Here is a 24,634-nt window from a genome sequence, read left to right on the forward strand (position 1 = left end):
GTGTATGAATAAGTTAGTGACTTTTATCAACAATAAAAATGTATACAATTATGTAATATGTAATATCTATGCCCATACTGATATGGGAACAATGTAATCTTAGTGTTATGCACAATGAATTGTGAGGCAGTGAGGGGGATCATATGCGAGGGTCGATATGTGTCCCCAAGGATGCGGACAGAGTCTTATTAAACCCACTGGAGTGCATTGTGTTCACAGCAGTACGCCTGTGATTCACAAGGCAAAATAAAAGAAAGAAAGGATTTGGACCAAGTAGTGACTCAATCAGATTTCTAGGAAACCCGGTAAGGGCTTTTATTTTTAGAGGGATTTGCAGGTTTGGTAGTGGGGCGAATCCCTCTCTTCACGCCAAGTTTTGGAAGTGGCTGTGTGGCCACGATTCCATTTTAAATCTGTCAGTTTTGCCTTGTGTATGTCAGCTTTGGAGTTTGCAAGATGCAGAGCAGCAGGCTTTGTGTAACCCAGGTCTGTGTGGAGCTAACACAGAGCCAGGGGCTTCAAGGCAGCTGATGCACACAAGAGACACAGCTGTGTCATTGTCCACAGCAACGGGTTGTGAACACGAACTGTGTGTATGGAAATCCGGCTGTGATCTGGAGGATACCACTCCTGCATGTGAGTCTGCCAATAAAGACACTGTTTATGTTGAACTTTCTGTGGTCCCACTGCACTATATATGGTGGAGAATTTTGGCAGTGTGAACTGAGACATACGCAAAGTCCGCTGCATGTCACGGTTAATGGGCCTACAACACTGCAGCCGAAGCCTGCTGACAAATGAAGGAGCTGTTGAAGCAATTGGTCCTTAGTCAGCGGCAGCAACAGGAGTTGTACCAGCAGCAGCAACAGACCAACAATTTGATCCTGCAAAAGATTGTGACCCTGGGAGAGGCACCTCACCCATTGCCATGATCCATTCTGAGGCCCTATACAAAGTCCGGTCAGCAATGAGAAAGATGAGTCCTGATGATGATATGGAGGCTTTCCTCACAGTGTTCGAGTGCACAGCAGAGTGAGAGAGCTTGCCGCTTTCCCAATGGGCTGAAGTGGTGGCCCCCTTCCTGATGGGAGATGTCCAGAAGACCTACTTGGACCTCAGTTGGGACAATGCCGAAACTGAAAGGTGAGATCCTTGTCTGACTGAGGGTTAATATGTATGTACGGGCTCAACGGGTGTTCCAGTGGTCATTTGTGGAAACTCGCCCTGCCAGATCTCAGGCATATGACTTACTGCAGCTGGTAAAGAAATGGCTTCAGCCTGAGATCTTAAACCATTTCCAGATGGTAGAGAGGGTGGTGGTTGAGTGGCTAGTAAGAACTCTGCCAGCCGCTATTCAGTGTTGGGTGGGCCAAGGGGATCACGGCACCCTAGACCAGGTTGTCAGCCTGATTGAGCAGTATATGGTCACTCAGGACTTTATACAGTTATCATGTCAGGCCCTGCCAGCCCAGGAGCCTGAGAAAGGTCCACGACCCTCTGCTGGGGACAATCAGGACCAAGAATGTGCTGATGGGGTACCCCGGAGTGAGAGTGACAAGAGACCCATTACCCCTAAACTGGTCCCATGAACACAGAGATTCCTGTCGTAGGGTTCACCCCCATAGGGAAAGAGTGTGAACTCGATATGTTCTCCTAGAGGTGATGGCAGGAGAGGTCAATAAGACCCCCAACAATACTCAAGCTGGAAGTGCCCCTTGGGAACTTTTGGGACAACCCAGGAGCTACAGGATCCCACACTGACCCAGGCACGGGATAGAGTAATCAAGGTAAATGGGGTGGCTCAACAGCCAGGTGCGGAGACAATGTTCATGCATGGCGGTCAACCAGGAGATACTCTATAGGGTGGATAAAATCTGGGACAAGGTAGTAGAGCAGCTGGTAGTGCCCCAATCCTACCATCAGGCGGTGCTCGAATTGGATCACACCCACATGCTGGGAGGGCACTTGGGGGCTAAAAAACCACAGGAGTGCATATTACAGCATTTTTTTGGCCTGGGGTCTACACTGAGGTACAGAGGTATTGTGAAACATGTTCTGAGTGCCAACTAACCTCACCCACCGCAAGCTACCGGAGTCCGTTTGTACCTGTACCCATTATAGAGGTACCTTTTGAGTGGATTGCAATAGATCTGGTAGGGCCGATAGTAAAATCCACCCGGGGTCACCAACGCATATTAGTGATTGTAGACAATGCTAACCGATACCCAGAGGCCTGTTATGACCTGGTGGTAACGGAGCAGCACTGATATGACCTGGTGGGAATGGAGCAGCACTGATATGACCTGGTGGGTGCGGAGCAGCACTGATATGACCTGGTGGGAAAATAGATCATGGACAAGCTCTGAGGAGGTGGTAGCTTTACTGACCGCAATCCCTAATCCTAACACAAACACTAGAAATAGCCGTGGGACGTTCCTGTCACTCCCTAGACGCCTCTTCACAGCCTAAGAACTAACTACCCCTAAAGATGGAAATAGAAAACTATCTCGCCTCAGAGAAATTCCCAAAAGGAAAGATAGCCCCCCACATATATTGACTGTGAGTGGAGAGGGAAATGACAAACGCAAGGATGAAAACAGATTTTATCAAAGGAGGCCAACTCTGACTAAATAGACAGAAATAGGAAAGGGCACTGTGCGGTCAGTATATAAAACCCTAAAATCTTCGCAGAGATTACAAAAATAACCTCCACACTGACTCACGGTGTGGAGGGGCAATTCTGCTTCCCCAGAGTTTCCAGCTAGCCTGAATATTTCATAATGACAAGCTGGACAATAAGAGACATAACTTTAAACTGAACAGTAAGTACAAGAACTAGCAAGAACTTATCTTATGCTGACATGGTCAGGCCATCAGAGAAATCCAAGGAGAGGACTGAGTCTAACCTAGAAAAACATTGACAGCTGGCATGAATTACAGACCAGAGCCCTGTTAAATAGCAAGGCCAAGGGAGCCGATTAGTGAAGTCAGCTGCCAGGCCAAACTCCAGGAGCAGCAGTTCCACTCAAAACCACCAGAGGGAGCCCAAGGGCAGAACTCCCAAAAGTACCATTCATAACCACAGGAGGGAGCCCAAGAACGGAATTCACAACAGAGGCCATTCCACTTCGGCACACTTCAGCTAAGCTTTTCGCCTGGGCATTTTCTGCTATGTTCTGTCACCTTGGGCTAATGAAGGAGATCCTTACTGATCAGGGGACTTTTTTTTATGTCCAAGGTGACTAAGGAACTTTGCAGGCTTCTCAAAATAAAGCGTTTACACACATTGGTGTATCACCCCCACACCGATGGCTTAGTTGAGCGCTTCCGCAAAACCCTCAAATCCATGTTGAAAAGGGTAGTTTCCAAGGATGGAAGGGTTTCTGACATGTTGTTGCCCTACTTGATGTTCGCCATTCGCGAGGTTCCACAGTCTTCCACAGGATTTTCACCCTTTGAGCTACTGTATGGCAGGCATCCTAGGGGTCTGCTGGATGTAGCCAAAGAAACCTGGGAGCAGGAACCTACACAACATAAGAGTGTAATTGAAGATGCAGCCAATATGCAGGACTGGATCGCAGCGGTCATGCCTATAGTAAAAGAGCATTTGGTGGATACTCAGGTAGCGTAGAGCCGCATATATAACAAAAAGGCCACAGTATGCTCCTTTAAAGCAGGAGATCAGGTTTTAGTCTTTAGTACTCACCGCCAAAAGAAAGCTTATGACCAAGTGACAAGGGCCATATGAAGTTCACGAAAAAGTTGGGGAAGTGAAGAACCGAGTTTATCAGCCTGGGAAAAGAAAACCTGAACAGTTGTATCATGTCAATCTGTTAAAAGTGTGGAAAGATCGGGAGTGTATGCTTATGGATGTGACTCCAGATGTATCATCTGGGGTCCCTCAGATATCAGCCCGGACAGAGGTCGAGAGAGAGGTAAAGATAGGTGACACTCTCTCGAAACAGCAGTGTCGAGAGGTGCGGAAATTAGTACAAGAGAATACGTATGTATTCTCGGAACTGCCCGGCCGTACCTCTGTCATTCAGCATGACATTGTCACCGAGCCTCATGTAACAGTACAAATGAAACCGTACTGTGTGCCCGAGGCCCGGAGACAAGCCATCGTGAGTGAGGTAAGACAAATGCTCCAGTTAGGAGTATTTGAGGAGTCCCTGGGTGAATGGTCTAGCCCCATTGTACTGATCCCGAAGCCGGACGAATCATTCAATGCCCCAGGTGGACAAGCTGATTGAGCGACTGGGGCAGGCCCAGTACTTTACCAAGCTCAATCTGACCAAGGGTTACTGCCAGTTGCCTCTTACGGAGTCGGCAAAAGAAAAGACCGCCTTCATAACACCGAAGGGTCTGTACCACTATGTCGTCTTGCCCTTTGGACTACATGGGGCAGCAGCCACATTCCAGAGGCTGATGGACATAGTGCAAGCACCCCGTCAGAAGTATGCATCAGCATACTTGGATGACATCATCATCTTTAGTACTGATTGACATACCCACTTGTCCCGGATAAAAGCAGTAGTAGATTCGCTCAGAGCCGCGAGCTTGATGGCAAATCCTAAGAAATGTGCGATAGGGCTTGAGGAAGCCTGGTATTTAGGGTATGTGATTGGCCATGGTGTTATCAAACACCAAATAAATAAAAATGAAGACCATACAGAACTGTCCCCGACCTGTTACCACCAAACAGGCGAGAGCGTTTCTCAGCATCATCGGGTATAACCAAAGGTTTATATCTAATTTCTCTGGGAGAACAACACCCCTAACCGATCTCCTAAAAGCAAGGAAATCGGTCATGGTCCAGTGAAACCCTCAGGCATAGGACGCGTACCAATCCATGAAGTTGGCACTGTGCCGAGAGCACGTCCTCATTAGCCCCAACTTCAAGAAACTCTTTGTCGTGCAGATCGATGTCTCTAACGTTGGCCTAGGAGCGGTCCTGTCACAGGAGGTGAACGGAGAGAAACATCCGGTCACCTACCTAAGTAGGAAACTTACCCCGGTCGAAAAAAATTATAGCATAGAGGAGAAGGAGTGCCTGGCCATTAAGTGGGCCTACGCTATTATTTGCTAGGTCGACCGTTTCACTTGGTGACAGATCATTCACCCTTGGTCTGGATGAGAAATGCCAAGGAGAGGAATACTTGGGTCACCAGATGGTTCCTTTCTCTACAAAATTTTAATTTCACCGTGGAATATCGTGCAGGGAAGGTGCAAGAGAATGCGGATGCCCTGTCATGGGCACCCTGTATGGTGACAAGTATTCAAACCCCCAAGTTTGAACAGAGACGGGGGATATGTGAGGCAGTGAGGGGGATCAAATGCAAGGGTCTATATGTGTCCAAAGGATGCGGACGGAGTCTTATTAAACCCGCTGGAGTGCCTTGTATTCACAGCATGACACCTGGGAGTCACCAGGCAAAGTAAAAGAAAGAAAGGATTGAGTCCAAGTAGTGACTTTTTAGGAAATCCATTAAGGGTTTTTATTTTTAGAGAAATTTTCAGGTTTGGTAGTGGGGGGAATCCCTCTCTCCACTCCGGGTTTTGAAAGTGACTCTATGGCCACAATTCCATTATAAATCTGTCAGTTTTGCCTGGGGTGTGTCAGAGCAGCAGGCTCTGTGCAACCCAGGTCTCTGTGGAGCTAACACAGATCCAGGGGTTCCAAGGCAGCTGATGCACCCAAGAGACACGGCTGTGTCATTATCCACGGCAACATGTTGTGAACACGGACTGTGTATATGGAAACCTGGCTGCGATCCGGAGGATATCACTCCTGTATTTGAGTCTGCCAATAAAGACACTGCTTACGTTGAACTTTCTGCAGTCCCTGCCTGTCTGTCGCACTGCACCAACACCCCTGAACTACAGAATATGTAGATTACATTTTAATATTGTTTTTTTGCATAAATTTGATATATTTTAGATCCAAACCAGAAGCCTAAAGACAAAAAACGACCACCAAAAAAGTCACCAAAAAAGCCTAAAAAGAAGAAGAAAGTTGTTGAGTCAGAAGAAGAAATTGAAGGTAGTATGTTTCCAAAGATTACTTAATATTATAATGAGGAGCCTCTATGCTTCAAAATGAAATGATAAGAAAACAGTTTTGGTTCTAGGCAGATTTATTTATTACCCCTTCCATAAGTTAATAAGTCATTCTATAATAAATATTACAAAAATTTTAATTCACCTCTAGGTTCATTGTTTCTGAGTTGCTACACTTTTGCAAAATTTCTGACAAGTCATGGACACATGTCAGAAACTTTGACTAGTGATGGACTGGGTGTGGAGACCTCCACTGATCAGTAAAAGAAAGGAGCAAGAGAGTTCAGGGCTCAGCTGAGAGTTCCTCTCTGGGACTAAAGGCCCCGTCTCACTAAGCGATTTACCAACGATCACGACCAGCGATACGACCTGGCCGTGATCGTTGGTAAGTCGCTGTGTGGTCGCTGGGGAGCTGTCACACAGACCGCTCTCCCCAGCGACCAACGATCAGGGGAACGACTTCGGCATCGTTGAAACTGTCTTCAACGATGCCGAAGTCCCCCTGCAGCACCCGGGTAACCAGGGTAAACATCGGGTTACTAAGCGCAGGGCCGCGCTTAGTAACCCGATGTTTACCCTGGTTACCAAAAAAAACAAACACTACATACTCGCCTTTCGGTGTCCCTTGCCGTCTGCTTCCTGCTCTGACTGAGATCCGGCCGTACAGTAAGAGCAGAGCGCAGCGGTGACGTCACTGCTGTGCTCTCACTTCTCACTGTACGGCCGGCAGTCAGTGAGAGCAGGAAGCAGACGGCAAGGGACACCGAAAGGCGAGTATGTAGTGTTTGTTTTTTTTGGTAACCAGGGTAAACATCGGGTTACTAAGCGCGGCCCTGCGCTTAGTAACCCGATGTTTACCCTGGTTACCAGTGAAGACATCGCTGGATCGGTGTCACACACACCGATTCAGCAATGTCAGCGGGGCCTCAACGACCAAAAAAAGGTCCAGGCCATTCCGACACGACCAGCGATCTCGCAGCAGGGGCCTGATCGCTGGTACGTGTCACACATAGCGAGATCGCTATGGAGGTCGCTGTTGCGTCACAAAACTTGTGACTCAGCAGCGATCTCGCTAGCGATCTCGCTATGTGAGACGGGGCCTTAATGACTGACTCCATAGACTTTCAATTTTGAATATGGAGTTGGGCTGAGCACTTCTGTAGTTACGCTAAGGGTATATTCACACAATGCTTTAGTTCAGGTAGTTTTGGAGTGGGTCTGCTAGAAAGATCTCCTGAAACAGTGTTCAGAAACCACTCCAAAGAAACCTCCTATTCATTTCAATGTAAAAAGATTTGCGGTTCATGCATTCAGGATTTTTAGCATCTTATAACTACATCAGATTTCCAAAAATGGCAAGTGATTAAAAGAAAACTGTGGACCAGTCTTCTGGCATTTACTGCATGCTTCATATTTTACAATAGAATTGAAAGGGAAGGAAAAAAAAAGGACAGAATACACCTGGGTGGATTATGAAGCATTTTCTGAGCGTTTCTACCTGCAAAAATGCAAAGCATTTTATTCATTGCTCATTGAACCTTAAAAACTTGTCCACAAATCACTCCCAAAAAGCAAAAAAAAACAGCAAAAAAAAAAGTGCCAGCAAAATTGCTTACAAACTACTTAGGGAAATGCCTCGGGAAAAAAACACAAAAAATGTTTAAGAAAAGAAAAACGCAAGCATTTCCTGATGCGCTTTGCACTTGTCATTTTTTACCACCTGAAAAATATGAAAAACAAAATATGAAACTAATCTGCATTGCATGTATACAGAACACATATATGAATGTTCAAGACTCAAAGATAGCTGCTAAATGTTGCTTTCAGAATCTGAAGAAAATATGTCTTCCTCCTCATTCTCTTCAACATCTTCTTCATCAAGTGTAAAGGGGAGTAAAACAACCAAAAAACATTCAAGGAAAAATCAAAAGAAAAATAAGGATGATCCAGACAATCCAGATGAAGACAACGGAGGTATACATTGTTTTACAATTTGTTATGAAGACAAAATATATAAATCAAGTTTTTATGTTAATCACACTTTTAAATAAGATCACTTAATTTTAGATTAACATGCCTGCCACCCTCTGATCTCCAAAATTCCATGATTTTTCCTTCTTGGTATTGCAATTTCTATGTTGACGAGTTATATCAAAGTATCAGCTTACCTCCTGCTCCTCTGGGTATCCTGAACCCTGTCTGCACAGGTTACAAAGCTGGACCATAACACTCTGCAATAAAAGTTAACAAAAATCTCCAAACTGCAGGCTCCTGCCCATACGGCTGCTGTAAACAATTTCTATAAATGCTCGTAATAGCTTTCATTAGATGCCCAAGGTTATGTGGCAAAAAAAATGAAATAAAAAAAATTTACAATCTGAAAGTAAAAACATATTAGAAAAAAAAGTATATTTTTGAGTAACTGATTCTAATTAATAAAAGAGTTTGCCGCAAACCATAATATGGAGGTCCCACGATGATCACCAACTCAGTCGGAGGTTGTGATAATTCACTTGTAATTTGTCTTAAAGCAATTCTGGCACCACAGAAAAAGCTCTTTAACTGAACATATAGGGTTAATCTGCTTGTTGTGTCACAATGCTGCCCTGCTGTTTTACTAAAAATGCAGCTACCAGGAGAAAATTACCTTATTCCCACTTGGCTGTCGCCAGCTTTCAGTCATGGGGATGTGCACAGAGAGATTATAGTCAACGCTCAGAACACCGCTCACTATTCTGTGAGACGCATCTGTAAGCAAGCCCTAGCACTTTGAATAACAGTCGGCTCTATAATGGATCTGTGCAGACAGAGCTGTCAAAGTGCTGGGGCTGCTCTGTGCATGTGCCCATGACTGAAAGCCGGCGGCAGCCAGGACATTATAAGTTCGTATTTTTCTGACTTTCAGTAAGGCAATCAGGCAGCATTGTAATGCTATTTACTGACAGATTAACCCTATATCTGCAGGTAAATAGCTTTTTCTGAGGTAAGAGGCTCCTTAGTTACTATTTCATTACTGAGAGGCAAAATTTTAATTCTGAATTCTTTCACCTAAACTTGTTGATGCCTAAACATTGTACAATAGAATGCCAGTCTTAATCATAAACAAGACAACGTTTTATAGTTTGAGTAGGTCAGAACATTGCAAGCAGTATTAGGATGCTACCCTATATGCGAGGCCAATCGTTGTGGGTTTAAGTGCAGTGTCAGCATTTTGGGATTCTAGAGCTGAGAGAACTGACAATGGATGGATGGTCACTGTACTGACTTAGATACAACGACTCTTATCACATTATGTACACAGTTAGTTAAATATGAAAGATACATTGAAGTAGGCTTCATTTATTATATTATCTATATATATAATTGTCTAAGGGGTACTTCCGTCTTTTTGTCGGCAACTTCCGTCACGGAAATCCCACGTCGCTGATTTGTCTTGCCAGCTGTCTGTCATGGCTGCCGCGACCAATCAGTGACAGCCACAGTCCGATTAGTCCCTCCCTACTCCCCTGCAGTCAGTGCCCGGCGCCCGCTCCATACTCCCCTCCAGTCACCGCACACACGGGGTTAATGCCAGCGGTAATGGACCGCGTTATGCCGCGGGTAACACACTCCGTTATCGCTGCTATTAACCCTGTGTGTCCCCAACTTTTTACTATTGATGCTGCCTATGCAGCATCAATAGTAAAAAGATGTAATGTTAAAAATAAGAAAAAAAACTGCTATTCTCACCCTCCATAGTCCGCCCAGGCGTGCTTGGCTGCTGCCATCTTCCGTTCCCAGAGATGCATTGCGAAATTACCCAGAAAACTTAGCGGTCTCGCGAGACCGCTAAGTCATGTGGGTAATTTCGCAATGCATCCTGGGAACGGAAGATGGTGGCAGCCAAGCGCGCATCGCCAGAGCTTTGCTGGATCCTGGCGGGTGAGTACATAACTATTTTTTATTTTAATTTTTTTAAACAGGGATATGGTGCCCACACTGCTGTATACTACGTGGGCTGTGTTATATACCGCGTGGGTGCTATATACTACGTGGCCAGTGTTAGATACTATGTGGGCTGTGTTTTGTACTGCGTGGGCTGTGCTATATATTACGTGGCCAGTGTTATATACTGCGTGGCCTGTGTTATATACTACGTCGCCTGTGTTATATACTGTATGGCTGCTATATACTGCGTGGCCTGTGTTATATAGCACGAGGGCTGTGTTATATACTGTTTGGGCTGTGTTATATACTACATGGCCAGTGTTATATACTGAGTGGCCTGTATTAACGCATATTGTATTATTCTACAAAATGTATGTATATAGCAGCCACATAGTATATAGCACAGGCCATGTACTATTTGTCTGCTATATACTACATGGCTCCTATATACTACTTGGCCTGTGCTATATACTATGTGGCTGCTATATACATATATACATATTCTAGAATACCCGATGCGTTAGAATCGGGCCACCATCTAGTTATCTATATAACTCTATAACTTTCACTGACATATATGAATTCCGCAAGTTTTTGGGATTAACGCGAAGATTCTGAAATCGAATAAACAAGCAAACACTTCTCCTTCCATCCCAATGACACTCAAAGATTAATTGGCGTATTTGGGTTAAGTAAGTGTGTGTACATGAGGGGAAAAAGTAGATTGCGTGGCCCCTTGGGAAAAGGGGGAATGAAAATGGTGACAATTTCTGTGCGCTACTGTGAAATGCCTTGGCTCTATATAGGAATTTCCAATAAACAAGTAGAAAATATAAAGATTCCTACAGTTGTTCTGTAAAGGAGAAGTTAAGTGGAGTTTGACATCATCAAAATTTAATTTAAACAGCTTTAATGGTCCTAGAACCTATAGAAATCATAACTGCAGTATAAGTTTCACTTCTTTAATTGTACAGGGAAAATTTTTTTTTATTTCATATGTTAGTGAGGGTTACTGGGTGCACGATTGGCATAGCCAAAGTATCAGTGCACCGCTCCACCCCATCAATCAACATGCCATGAACCTCCCATAGCTTGATTGCCAGTGGTTACTTGCCCATGGTGAGCACTGCTAAACCAAATCTCCACACCTGCACATCCACACTGACACTGCAGGAGCTGAACAGGCAAACACACACTCATTCTCAGTGCAGGCACAATGTCATCCCTCTATCCTGTCAGCAGTACTTTTATTGCTGCACCCAGGATCACACTGTAGCAAGTGGTCGCTGTAGACAGAAGAGAGGGATGAGAGCACTCTCGCACTGATACTGTGTGTGTTGTGGATGTGCCTGCTCAGCTTCTGTGGGGTCAGTGTGGAGGTACAGGCCAGGGAAGCAATGGGCGAGTGCTCCATCAAGCTAAAGGAGGGTTTTGACATATTGATTGAGTCCTTGGACATGTCAAGTGTGCACCGAGGAGCCCTTATTGGCATATGCACTAATACCATTTATAGATGTCCTTTTATAACCAGTTTTGTATATTCACCACACATCAATATTAATTTGCATTTATCTTTGGAATGGATTCTTTTTCCCTATTTCTTTCATTTTTGTTTATATGAAATATCAATTTCATATATTTATTATAAGATTGATTTTTATATAATAACATCAATTTGATACAGGTAATATCATTTTCCTGTATTCATTTTTACCAGCTCGTTCCTGATCTGTTGACCATGACTACTCATTTCTCTCCGCCTCTGAAAATCTCCCGAGTGGATCCTCCTCACTGTAGTATTATGTTGTTCCCCAGTATCTCTCCCATTTAGCTAACACTAAACCCAATTCCCCCATGTTTTATTTTCCTCCAATTTCTACTCATTCCCACAGACACAACTGACGAGCTTCTTCACTGGCAGTTTCTCCTGCAGCCGATGCACCACCAGACAACTCCGGGATCGTAGCTTCACCTGTACATTTTTGAGCACAAGAGATTTTTACATATCAGTTGCTGCTCTTGTCATGCTCACCTCTAATACCCTGGATCTCAATATTTAGTAGTCCGCAAAATAAGAGATCCACATAATTTTGCCTGTCCGCTTGCATTTTCAAAAATATTACTTCAGCAATCCCAGGTCACAAACCAAAATCTCCAGTAGCGAACCTTATTGGATCACTACTTCTCTGATCATGGAAACCCATAGGATAGTAGTTCGCACCCCAGATGTGTAATATTAAATGAAACACAATCACTTAGTAATACTTATAATGATGTGCATATTTTTAATTTTTATTACTTTTTGTCTTCAAACTTATTTTTGTGCATATTAATTGTCACATTTGTATAGCATCAATATGTTACAACTGTTTTTAAATTATTACTGTTTATTTTAACATTGTCACACATGAACTTTGACACAACATGTACTCTGTTTGGCTTGTTTTTTTTTTTTTTAAAGACCACTTATAAAACTATCTAATCCCAATATGACACACATTAGGTTTTGACCCGAAGAAGAGGTCCTGTGTGACTTCAAAACATGTTAACTGTTAAAAATCTTTTGAAATAAAACCTTTTATGGAACTAATAGTGGTATAATGCATGCAAATAATTATAAAAGACCAAATGTAACTATACCATAAAGTATAGCATCAAATCATTGTGTCATCTGTTGGGCTGAATGACATATATCCAAATACTTCCATGCAGCTGCCCCTATGAACTATGTATGGTAAATAGAATACCATGCAATATCGAAATGCATTCCTCAAAATTGAAATTGCAGCACAAAGAAGGAAAACTTCATGTTTTCTAGTATCAGTTCGGTAGAATAAGTAGCCCCACCTCAAACTCTCCTAGGATAGGCATTCTTATGACCCACGGACTCTTGGGGGGGGGGGGGGGGACGATCATCTGAAAACCGCTCCCTGGTGAAGATAGGTGAAGAGGTAAGACTCCAGATATAAACACAGAGGGGTGGGAAAAGGCACTGGAGTCTCTGCTTCATGTGTCTCTTGCAATCAAAATGTACAAAATGATACAGCTTTACTTCATACACCATCATTATCTATCCTAAACACAACTTCAGAAAATAGGCTGTCTTATTTTAATTGTTGCCAGTGAGGAATGTCTGGTGCAGATTTTTGGCACAGAGGCATGGGGATGTCATCATATATGTTCATTCTGAGAAGATGTCCTAGAGTTTCTGAAGGACTTCTGGGGAATTTCCATCCCACACACATTTGAGGTCCATTTACTGGGTACCTTACAGGAGTCCTTGTGGACACATCATAGTTGTATTTTTGCGGGAAGCTCTCTTCCTGGCTAGAAAGGAGATAACTCTCAGGTGGATTGGTGACTGAACACCTTCATTTTCTCAATGGAAAAAAATGGTTAACATAGTAATTCCTTATGGAAACTGGGTGTTCAAAAATAGAGGATGCCCTCAAAAATTCTATAAAGTGTGGGGTGAGTGGAGCACATACTCCAGGACCTCCTATTCTTTCAACATCCTCAAATTCCACCTACCTTCTGATCTTGGTGGAGACATTTGAGCAGATGTGTTAATACTGTTCTACTATTAGGATATTGGAAAGAAGTTAGGTCTCAATCTGAAGATATATATGAACTATAATACCCACTTTAGAATTCTATTGTGGTTATTTATGTTCATATACCTGATTTGTATGAGTATGTTTATGAAACCTTACAGATTATTATTCTATTTGTGGCTCTATATTGATTATTGATATAGAATGTGTCTACCCTGAATCTATATCAGGAATCTCAAACTTGACCGGGTAAATGAGCCGCACGTAGAGTAGAAAAAATTTGAAGTTGAAAGGCTCTATTCCATGAGAGACAGAATGAAATTTTCAGTGATACCATATTTTTTCTGTGTGACTTTTAGATCACGTTGTACATTTTTTGTGTCAATGTAAAGAAAAACCTACATTTTTATGTGCTTTTATTTCTTTATGGTAATCGTCATATAGATTAGGGTGCTTTTCACATTGTGTTATTTCATACATTCATGAGTCCCATCGGGGCTTGTGTCCAAAACCCCTGCCCACCCCACCTCCCTGCAAAACGGGAGTTGGGCTTATGCGCCGATAGGGCTGTAGACTATATTGATACTGGCAGATCGATCTTGCACTCTGCTGTGCATCATTTTCGGGCTTAAATGCCTACTGGAGATGGACATCCAGACCAAGTCCATTATATGACCCCATTGGCGCATAAACCTGAATCCAGTTTTGATGGGATCAACGAATGTGTGACAAAACGCAAGGTGAAACCAGATATGTACTTTTTGTTCACTTTCATTTTTATATAAAACTATGTTTTTAGTGGCTAAATATTTTTCCGTTATTTTTTTGTACTTTATTTAGAAAAAAAAATATTTTTTTATCCCTTGGTGCCTATATGGGACTTTCACTTGCCTGATCCCTGACCTAATACCCTGCAATATTGATGTACTGCATTATATTAGATCTTTCAGTTTTACACTGACTCTTTGCCTGCTTGACCCTGCTAATCGCCATCACTATTGACAGCGGATCTAAGGGACTAAACAGGTGCTCGGTACACCCTTGGCGTGGTCAAACATTTAACCTTCCTACTTACTTGTTTTTCCTCTATCTTCATGCCCTCTCTTCTTTTATTCTTTAGTTGACAACTCTGGCTTTCTACATCTAAGGAAGGGTGGAGATAGATGGAAAACAAGTAGGAGGGAAAGTGAACATAAATGTTTAGTCTTTCAGTCATTCTGTCTGCCTTAAATTGTTCACAATTGGAGCCAATACTGATCATGGCTGTTCCTGCAGGGTGAAAGCTATGATGTAGAGCTGATATACACATGATGATGGTTCACAAGCATGCTTGTGAGCTGACGTTATCAAACTACCGTGCATGTACATCAGTTTGCCGGAAGTCATCTACAGTGACATCCCAGTCCAAGTTGATAAGGAGCTAAAAAAATCCTCCTTTCATTATCACCAGCAATTCAGAAGTGCCGAAAATAGATGCCTTTGCTCCGACACACTGCTGTGGGGTGATGTCACTAAGGCTAGGTTCACATTGCGTTCTGCGCGTCCGTTAAGCGGACTACGTTACACCATGGCAGAATGCGGTGTAATGTAGTCCGTTAACGCCGCCATTGAATGCAATGTCGGACGCATCGCTAGCACACGCCCACAATGGGCGTGCGCTAGTGATGTGCCGTCATTGAGTCATTGAGTGACGGACCCTGAGACGCGGGCTGCAGCATTTCCGGGTCCGTCACCGTTAGTGCAGATAGAGCTAGCAGATGCTCTATCTGCGCTAGCGTGCAGCCATACCGGCACTTGAGTTAACAGCAGCCCATTAACATATGTGTTGAACGGGCTGCTGTTAACGCAATATGAACCCAGCCTAAGGGGTGCTGCCTCACTCCTCCTGCCTGCTCTCTGCTGCTCCAAGGATGTCTCATGACCTCTGGTACCTCAGGGGCTGCAAATTTCTGCCTCTATAGCCAAATGCAGCCCCATCAAGCCCTGAGTTTAAGTCTATATTGTAACGTTCCATATATGGCTTGTTTGAGTTCAAGAATATACCGCTTCTTCTATTCAGTTTCGAGTATGAGCACTACACATAAGAATACAATTCCACATCTCGGCATGCTATCTATGAGGTTTGTAAAGGTTGTTTAAAGACTGCACAAGGGCCCCTAAAGGTAACCTGTCACATTTCTTTTTGCTGTGAAATTGGCCCCAGTGTGTGGTTAGTGATCCAATGTGCATCACTAACATGGTTTTCTCAAAGAAAAGCTCCCAGTGTTACGTTTTGAAAACACTTTATATCCTGAGGGGATTGCCTCACATACCATTTGTTTCGGTCATGGGTCCTGTTCAAATTATGCACATTCACAGCATTGTGATCGATTGCCATGATAGACCTGACGTCACAGCAACGGCCGAGGAACTCCTGCACGTGTGCAGTGCCCATCAGCTCCCCAGGCATGCAAAAACTAAATATGGGTGTATGTCCCCAGACTCACTGCGGCTGCGGAGCAAGTGCACATATGAAAAGAAGCTGGGGACGTACAAGCGGGAGCTGATGGAAATCCCATGCACTGCACATCTGCTGTAGAAAAAACAGCCAAAAACGGCGCTCTCAGGGACAGAATTATCTAAATATTAGATTTTTGAGGTTGTTCATTTATGTAGTGTGCTATCTAAAAACAGCATAGCACACAATACTCTTGCATAACTGCTGCTTCTCCTTTGGCCAGGCAGGACCTCCAAACAAAGAAGGGAACCATTGATAAGTAGTAGCTATTGGGAGACTCTGGTTTATGACAGTATTACCAGTATAGTAGAAAGGAATAAAAGCTTCCTTGCCAGACGTAGTGGACATAGTATATTTCTTATTAAAAGATAGGCATTACAATGTTTAAAAGCAAATAGATATTCAGACCTGAGCCAGGACCTTCTTCAGGTACAAAACATGATCAAAAATTTATGTTTTTGATGGCTTCAGTGCACTGTATATCTATTAATACAACGCATAGAGAGAAAACATCCGCCTTTCTGATCCAATCTTACAGAAAAAGGTAATGCAAGCTAATGTGATAGAAAGGCGTCATCACTGTTTGCTGTGTTTGGGTCTGCATACTGATACACCACCACTGAAAGCACTTGCAATGAACAAGTGACGATCGGAACTGGACCATGGAGCAATGAAAGGTGGCAGGAACTGATAAATTATGCTTTCTGTATCATGTGGACAGATAGAAGTGTGTCTAAGTTTGTCATCTGCACCACAAAATAATAATTTGGGCATTTCTATATTTTAAAAAAGCATAAAAAGACTGTGAGGCCCAGCACGTGTTATTACACCCAGTTTGTTGCCACCGGTTGCCAACTGGCTAGCTACAGCACTGTATGTTGAGGTCAATTTGACATTGCTAAGCCTGTCTTTGTTTTAAACAATTTGAAAGGGTTTGGATGCCGTCCTAAGAGACCTTACAGTATTATACTGGTCTCTCCAAGGCAATTGAAGACTTTCGAGTACTTTCTATTTGCCGCAGGTCGATTCATTTCCAATAAAATTTCAGGGTTGAACCAGATTAATCACATTTTTGTAAATTTGATTATCTCCAATGCCTTAAAGGGAATTAGTCAGCAGCATTTACACACCTAATGTGCCACATGAAAGAATTTTAGTTTGGATAAATGCCTTTCTATACAAGTCCCTACATGTTTAATCAACTAATCTTAGCTTCTTGGAGACATGGAAATGCAGCTTCTTCACGGGGAAGCCAATGGGAGTTCAACCAGTCACACGGCATGATTAGAACAAAATGGTGCATGTACGGGACTTTGAGTGGTGAATGATGGCATATGTCATAAACGTTCACCTTCCACGTAAAGCAGGTACTAAATACCCTGGTGGCACAAGATAGTGAGAGGTAACTCACTTGCTCCAGCTCTCTTTGGCAGGTTCTAAGTTCTGGTAGCTGATTGCTGCCATTGTTCTCTTCCTGAATTGATCACAGACATCAGGCAAGGGCAGAAAAGACAGAGGTCTGTGGAGTAGAAGTGGGCCAATTTGGAGCTCAAATTTGGTGTTTGGGGCAAAGTACTGGGTTCCAAGCATTAGTACCATTGCCTTGTAGAACTACTTTCAGTGTTCAACCCAAGTCTGATCTAGGATAAATGTAGGAGGCGTAGACACGGATATACACATAACTTGTAAGGATGTTATATCTGAGCAGCAGCCCTCTATTTTTGTCATAAAGTGTGTATACAGATTTTAATACCAATACCACCATTAAACTGTATTTAGGAGATCAACTCTTATTTAGTAGTGCAATCTTTTTAGCAACTTTATTTACTTCCATTCACATAATCCGCAAAAAGATTTAATAAAATCTGCCTAAAATTTGTAGTTGTGGACACTGAAATGATGATAATATCATGTAATGTGATGACACGATGCATTTTTCTTTCAGTTGCCTGTTTGCAGCACACATTAACACTGTCTATAGTTTCCAAATACAAAAGACGTATAAAAACATGAGCATTGCGCAAGCCAATAATATTCTCTTTATATCATTATTTTACCATTAAAAGACCCAACTACCAAAGATGGAAAACCAAAAAAGCCCAAAAGACCTGGTGATGAACCTGAAGATCCTGATGCACCTCCTAAAGGTACTTGCTTATGAGGCTTGGAAAGGGGTTTACATTTCTATTCAGTTCTACTTTTCCTCTTTCAGAACATTTTTAGTTACAAAGAATCTAGAAGCTGCATAAACAGTATAAATGAAGATGAGCTTCTCTCAGATCTAGATATTTGAAGATATCACTGTCCCTAAATGTGCCTTTATACCCTATAAAGCTGTCAATAGCTATCTCTCCCACCTCTCCTATATACATGAGACTGAGCGTTTATGTAACCTCTATGGGGAAAGTGGAGTAAGGGTTCCTACAAACGCTTGTTCACAATAATCTTGCAGTGTAAGGCTTCTTTCACACTTCAGTCGTTTGGCGTCAGTCACTTCCGACAAAGTGACGGATCGACGGATCCGTCACAATTGTTGAAAAAACGGATGTAACGGATCCGTTTTTTTGACGGATCCGTTACTCGGGGGTTGTATATACTTTTTGGAGCATGCGCAATTGAAAAAAATTGAAAAAACGGATTGGGGCGACGGATCCGTCGAAATAAAGGTTGCGACGGATCCGTCGCCCATAGGTGGCCATTCTATGGAATGACGGATGCGACGGATCCGTTGCGATCCGTCATTTCAACGGAGACAAAAAACGTTGCAATGACCGTCAATGTCTAGATGACGTCCGCTAAATTTTGACGGATCCGTCGCATGACGGATGGAACGGACGACCATCCGTCACAATCCGTCGCTAATGCAAGTCTATGGGAAAAAAACGGATCCGTCAAAAAAAAAAACGGATCCGTTTTTTGAGGAAAATGACGGTTTTAGACTGACGCCAAACAACTGAAGTGTGAAAGAGGCCTAAGCTGGCTGCTGATCATCTGATGAATCTTGTTTGTAGGGTGAAATTATCTTTTGTGCTGCAGAAAAGATTATGGTTCTCGGCAGCGCATCATCCTTTGTAAACAGAAATTGGCACTGTCGAGAACAATGGCAGCATGTGCACAGTGAGAAATCTATTACAGATAATTCATTAATTCAGCAACATAATTGCTGTCTGCCTGTATAAGCAGGTTTTTAAATGACCCCCAATCGAACCTTAAATGCAAGTTGTTTGATAACACTATTCACCTGCAGATATACGGAAAATTAACTTATTTCTCTTGGGAGCCACTGATCTTTAGTCATGCCGGAGTGCCTGGTGCAATTACAGTCACCGCCCTGGCACTGACTGATAATGGCTCTTCATTAATGCACCACAGAGCCGTCTGTCAGTCAGTGCCGGGGTGCCTACAGTGCTGTGAGTGGTGACTGTAATTGTTTCAGGCACACTTGTATGACTGAAAGCATGTGGCACCTGAGAAATAAAGTTCATTTTCTTCCAAGTGAAGCCCTTTCAGCACTGCGGCAAGGAAACTTAATGATGCTATTGAACTATAGAGATACGGTTAATCTGCAGGTTAATAGTGCTATCAGACATGACAGGTTCCCACAGCACAAAAGGCTGCATGCAAATTTGCTATAAAAACGTGATAAAAACGCGAAAAAAATGCTAACCTATGCCTCCTATTATTTACAGTGTATTCTGCATTTTTTGTGCAAATGTTGCGATTTTTTCCGCGAAAAAATCGCATCGCGGAAAAAAAAGCAACATGTTCATTAAAAATGTGGAATTGCGGGGATTCCGCACACCTAGGAGTGCATTGATCTGCTTACTTCCCGCACGGGGCTGTGCACACCATGCGGGAAGTAAGCAGATTATGTGCGGTTGGTACCCAGGGTGGAGGAGAGGAGACTCTCCTCCACGGACTGGGCACCATATAAGTGGTAAAAAAAAAGAATTAAAATAAAAAATAGTGATATACTCACCTTCGATGTCTTCCCGCCTCTCAGGTGCATGCTCCAGCTTCGGTTCCTGTAGCTGGTGTGCGGTGAAGGACCTGCGATGACGTCACGGTCCTGTGATTGGTCGAGACCGGTCATGTGACCGCTCACGTGACCGCGACGTCATGGAAGGTCCTGCGCGCACACACCATCTATACGGAACGGATGCCGCTGAGGTCTGCAGGTGAGTATAAGCATTTTTTTAATTTTTTTTTATTATTTTTAAACGTTCTATCTTTTACTATAGATGCTGCATAAGCAGCATCTACAGGTCCTTCTCAAAAAATTAGCATATAGTGTAAAATTTCATTATTTACCATAATGTAATGATTACAATTAAACTTTCATATATTATAGATTCATTATCCACCAACTGAAATTTGTCAGGTCTTTTATTGTTTTAATACTGATGATTTTGGCATACAACTCCTGATAACCCAAAAAACCTGTCTCAATAAATTAGCATATTTCACCCGTCCAATCAAATAAAAGTGTTTTTTAATACCAAACAAAAAAACCATCAAATAATAATGTTCAGTTATGCACTCAATACTTGGTCGGGAATCCTTTGGCAGAAATGACTGCTTCAATGCGGCGTGGCATGGAGGCAATCAGCCTGTGACACTGCTGAGATGTTATGGAGGCCCAGGATGCTTCAATAGCGGCCTTAAGCTCATCCAGAGTGTTGGGTCTTGCGTCTCTCAACTTTCTCTTCACAATATCCCACAGATTCTCTATGGGGTTCAGGTCAGGAGAGTTGGCAGGCCAATTGAGCACAGTAATACCATGGTCAGTAAACCATTTACCAGTGGTTTTGGCACTGTGAGCAGGTGCCAGGTCGTGCTGAAAAATGAAATCTTCATCTCCATAAAGCATTTCAGCCGATGGAAGCATGAAGTGCTCCAAAAGCTCCTGATAGCTAGCTGCATTGACCCTGCCCTTGATGAAACACAGTGGACCAACACCAGCAGCTGACATGGCACCCCACACCATCACTGACTGTGGGTACTTGACACTGGACTTCAGGCATTTTGGCATTTCCTTCTCCCCAGTCTTCCTCTAGACTCTGGCACCTTGATTTCCGAATGACATGCAAAATTTGCTTTCATCAGAAAAAAGTACTTGGGACCACTTAGCAACAGTCCAGTGCTGCTTCTCTGTAGCCCAGGTCAGGCGCTTCTGCCGCTGTTTATGGTTCAAAAGTGGCTTGACCTGGGGAAATGCTGAAATGCTTTATGGAGATGAAGATTTCATTTTTCAGCATGACCTGGCACCTGCTCACAGTGCCAAAACCACTGGTAAATGGTTTACGGACCATGGTATTACTGTGCTCAATTGGCCTGCCAACTCTCCTGACCTGAACCCCATAGAGAATCTGTGGGATATTGTGAAGAGAAAGTTGAGAGACGCAAGACCCAACACTCTGGATGAGCTTAAGGCCGCTATTGAAGCATCCTGGGCCTCCATAACATCTCAGCAGTGTCACAGGCTGATTGCCTCCATGCCACGCCGCATTGAAGCAGTCATTTCTGCCAAAGGATTCCCGACCAAGTATTGAGTGCATAACTGAACATTATTATTTGATGGTTTTTTTGTTTGTTATTAAAAAACACTTTTATTTGATTGGACGGGTGAAATATGCTAATTTATTGAGACAGGTTTTTTGGGTTATCAGGAGTTGTAGGCCAAAATCATCAGTATTAAAACAATAAAAGACCTGACAAATTTCAGTTGGTGGATAATGAATCTATAATATATGAAAGTTTAATTGTAATCATTACATTATGGTAAATAATGAAATTTTACACTATATGCTAATTTTTTGAGAAGGACCTGTATAGTAAAAAGTTGGTCACACTTGTCAAACAGTATGTTTGACAAGTGTGACCAACCTGTCAGTCAGTTTTCCAAGCGATGCTACAGATCGCTTGGAAAACTTTAGCATTCTACAAGCTAATTACGCTTGCAGAATGCTAAAAAAAACGCGAAAAAAACGGGAAAAAAAACGCAAAAAAAAAAAATGCGGATTTCTTGCAGAAAATTTCCGGTTTTCTTCAGGAAATTTCTGCAAGAAATCCGGACGTGTGCACATACCCTAATGCATATCCCCTACACAACAATGCAGCTGGGGGGTGGGCAGACACACTCAGGAGCAGCTTAGGGTACTGTCACACAGTGCAATTTTGATCGCTACGACGGCACGATTCGTGACGTCGCAGCGTCGTATGATTATCGCTCCAGCGTCATAGACTGCGGTCACACTGTGCAATCACGGCGCTGGAGCGATGCCGAAGTCCCCGGGTAACCAGGGTAAACATCGGGTTACTAAGCGCAGGGCCGCGCTTAGTAACCCGATGTTTACCCTGGTTACCAGCGTAAACGTAAAAAAAACAAACAGTACATACTTACATTCCGGTGTCTGTCCCCCGGCGTTCTGCTTCTCTCCACTGTGTAAGCACCATAGCCGGAAAGCACAGCGGTGACGTCAGACGTCACCGCTGTGCTCGCTTTCCGGCCGGCAGGCGCTCACAGTGCAGAGAAGCTGAGACGCCGGAGGACAGACACCGGTATGTGAGTATGTACTGTTTGTTTTTTTTACGTTTACGCTGGTAACCAGGGTAAACATCGGGTTACTAAGCGCGGCCCTGCGCTTAGTTACCCGATGTTTACCCTGGTTACAAGCGAACACATCGCTGGATCGCTGTCACACACAATGATCCAGCGATGTCAGCGGGTGATCAAGCGACGAAAGAAAGTTCCATACGATCTGCTATGACGTACGATTCTCAGCAGGATCCCTGATCGCTGCTGCGTGTCAGACACTGAGATATCGTATGGATATCGCTAGAACGTCACGAATCGTACCGTCGTAGCGATCAAAATGGCACTGTGTGACAGTACCCTTACATTCTTTTGTTTACACTCTCTTACAAGACCTTTGTTGAGGTGGATCAACACAATTGCCCCCTGCAGATTCCTCAGGCAATGGTAACATTTACAAATGAAAGGATGCTAATTGGAGCCATCTTAGTTTGGACTATTTGGACGATTTCTGGCTCAGGAGACTTATGTAAATGTATAGATTATCAATACTATCTTGTGAGGACAAACAGAGAACTGTAGACAATGGGCCTCCTGAATAAAATCTAGTGCAGATAATTAGTGGTGGGTTCTGTCGTATCAGATAATATCCCCGCTTTCTTGATTTTATCAATAAGACCAAATCTGTGCACTTTCCAAGCTTTCAAAAGGGAGGTGACCTTTCTTAATATGACCACCATGTTTATGGCTATGTTAGGGGTACATGGATATTTGTGCTGCCATAAGTCTTATAAAGATATTTTTCTAAGGAATGAAGTCAGTTAATATCTTATTTTCTTACTAGCGCTTGTTAGGCCAGTTTCCTACGTCAATGAAACATGGACTGTAGATTGCAATACCTGGTCTGAGGGGAGAATCTCCAGACATACAGTAACACATACAGTATATATACCTATGATGTAATTACCTCAGGTCAGGAGATCCGGCAGTTGGACCAGACATTGCAATCTGAGCAGAAAAAGTATTGCATGGATATGTGAAACCATAATTAGAGGGCCTCCTCCGGGATGGTCAGTCACATTGTCAGCCAGTAAATATGTAGCGCCCCCCCCCCACTGCCGCAGGGCCGAGGGGTACCTGGTACCGGGCCTCTGAGTCTCTACTCTGGGGTTGTCACGGTGGCTAGGCCCGGTCCGTGACGCTGCCGAGGGGCGTACAGTGAATAATAGATATGGATGGTGGTAGTGGTGGTGGTGGTGCGGTGCAGTAAATAACGAGGACACCAAGTTGCAGTCTCTTTACCTCTTTACTGAAGATCTCTGGGTCCTCAGTCCGGAATCCAGATAACCAGGCTGCGCAAGTCCGGCCGGTCCAATGGCACCTCCAGAGTTCTCTTAACAGGTGGAAATCTGTGCCTTCCTTCTAGCGCTAGGTGTTGCGGTCCTTCCCTGCTGTGCTTACGGAAAGTCCCCACAACTGTTGTGTCCGTTTCTTAAGTTCCCTCACAACTCGATTAGATGATGTTCTGCTAATCCTCCGTCCCTCCCTGATGTTACGGTTAGGACGGCACCCGTATGACGGGTAGGCTCGGAGCTCTTCCGGGACCCTAGAGTCGCCCCTCTCCACAAGTTGCCCCCCAAGACTGCATAGGTGATTTGGGTGAGACAGCCCGCCTTACACTGACTGTCCTGCCGTTGGTTTAGAGTATTGCCTGAAGCTGAATATTGTAATACTCCCTCGGTGTTCCGGCCGCCGGTTGTGCGCCTCAGTAGGATGTTGCCTCGGTCTCACAGCACGACTCCTACTGGTATTCTCCTTCTCGCTTTGATCTCATTTCTCACTCAGCACAATCTATCTCGCTTCTTATCCTTCCTTGGGCACCGCCGCTATGCTGAGCAGGCACGGTCCCGTTACATTCCTTCTTGTAGCCAGGCCTCTGTCAGGATCCCACCCCTGACAGGGACCCTACCGAATCTTCTCCCACAACACCCTCTGCCACAAGGTGTTGCCTGGTTCCAACCCAGTCAGCTTTCTGTACTAACTTCCTGCCTGACCCCCAGT

At 43.7% G+C, this 24,634-nt stretch overlaps 1 protein-coding gene across 1 annotated transcript in view; it reads left to right on the forward strand.

Annotated features, from left to right (window-relative positions):
• Nucleotides 1-24,634, forward strand: part of PRG4 (proteoglycan 4) — a 187,449-nt gene that overhangs the window by 84,606 nt on the left and 78,209 nt on the right. Inside the window, exons 5-7 of the mRNA XM_077277614.1 lie at nucleotides 5,942-6,043; nucleotides 7,888-8,034; nucleotides 18,105-18,185. Coding sequence (XP_077133729.1) covers nucleotides 5,942-6,043; nucleotides 7,888-8,034; nucleotides 18,105-18,185 — 330 coding nt within the window. The remainder of the gene's footprint in view (nucleotides 1-5,941; nucleotides 6,044-7,887; nucleotides 8,035-18,104; nucleotides 18,186-24,634) is intronic.

Source organism: Ranitomeya variabilis, chromosome 8, assembly GCF_051348905.1.
Source record: "Ranitomeya variabilis isolate aRanVar5 chromosome 8, aRanVar5.hap1, whole genome shotgun sequence".
In the NCBI taxonomy this organism is placed as follows: domain Eukaryota; kingdom Metazoa; phylum Chordata; class Amphibia; order Anura; family Dendrobatidae; genus Ranitomeya; species Ranitomeya variabilis.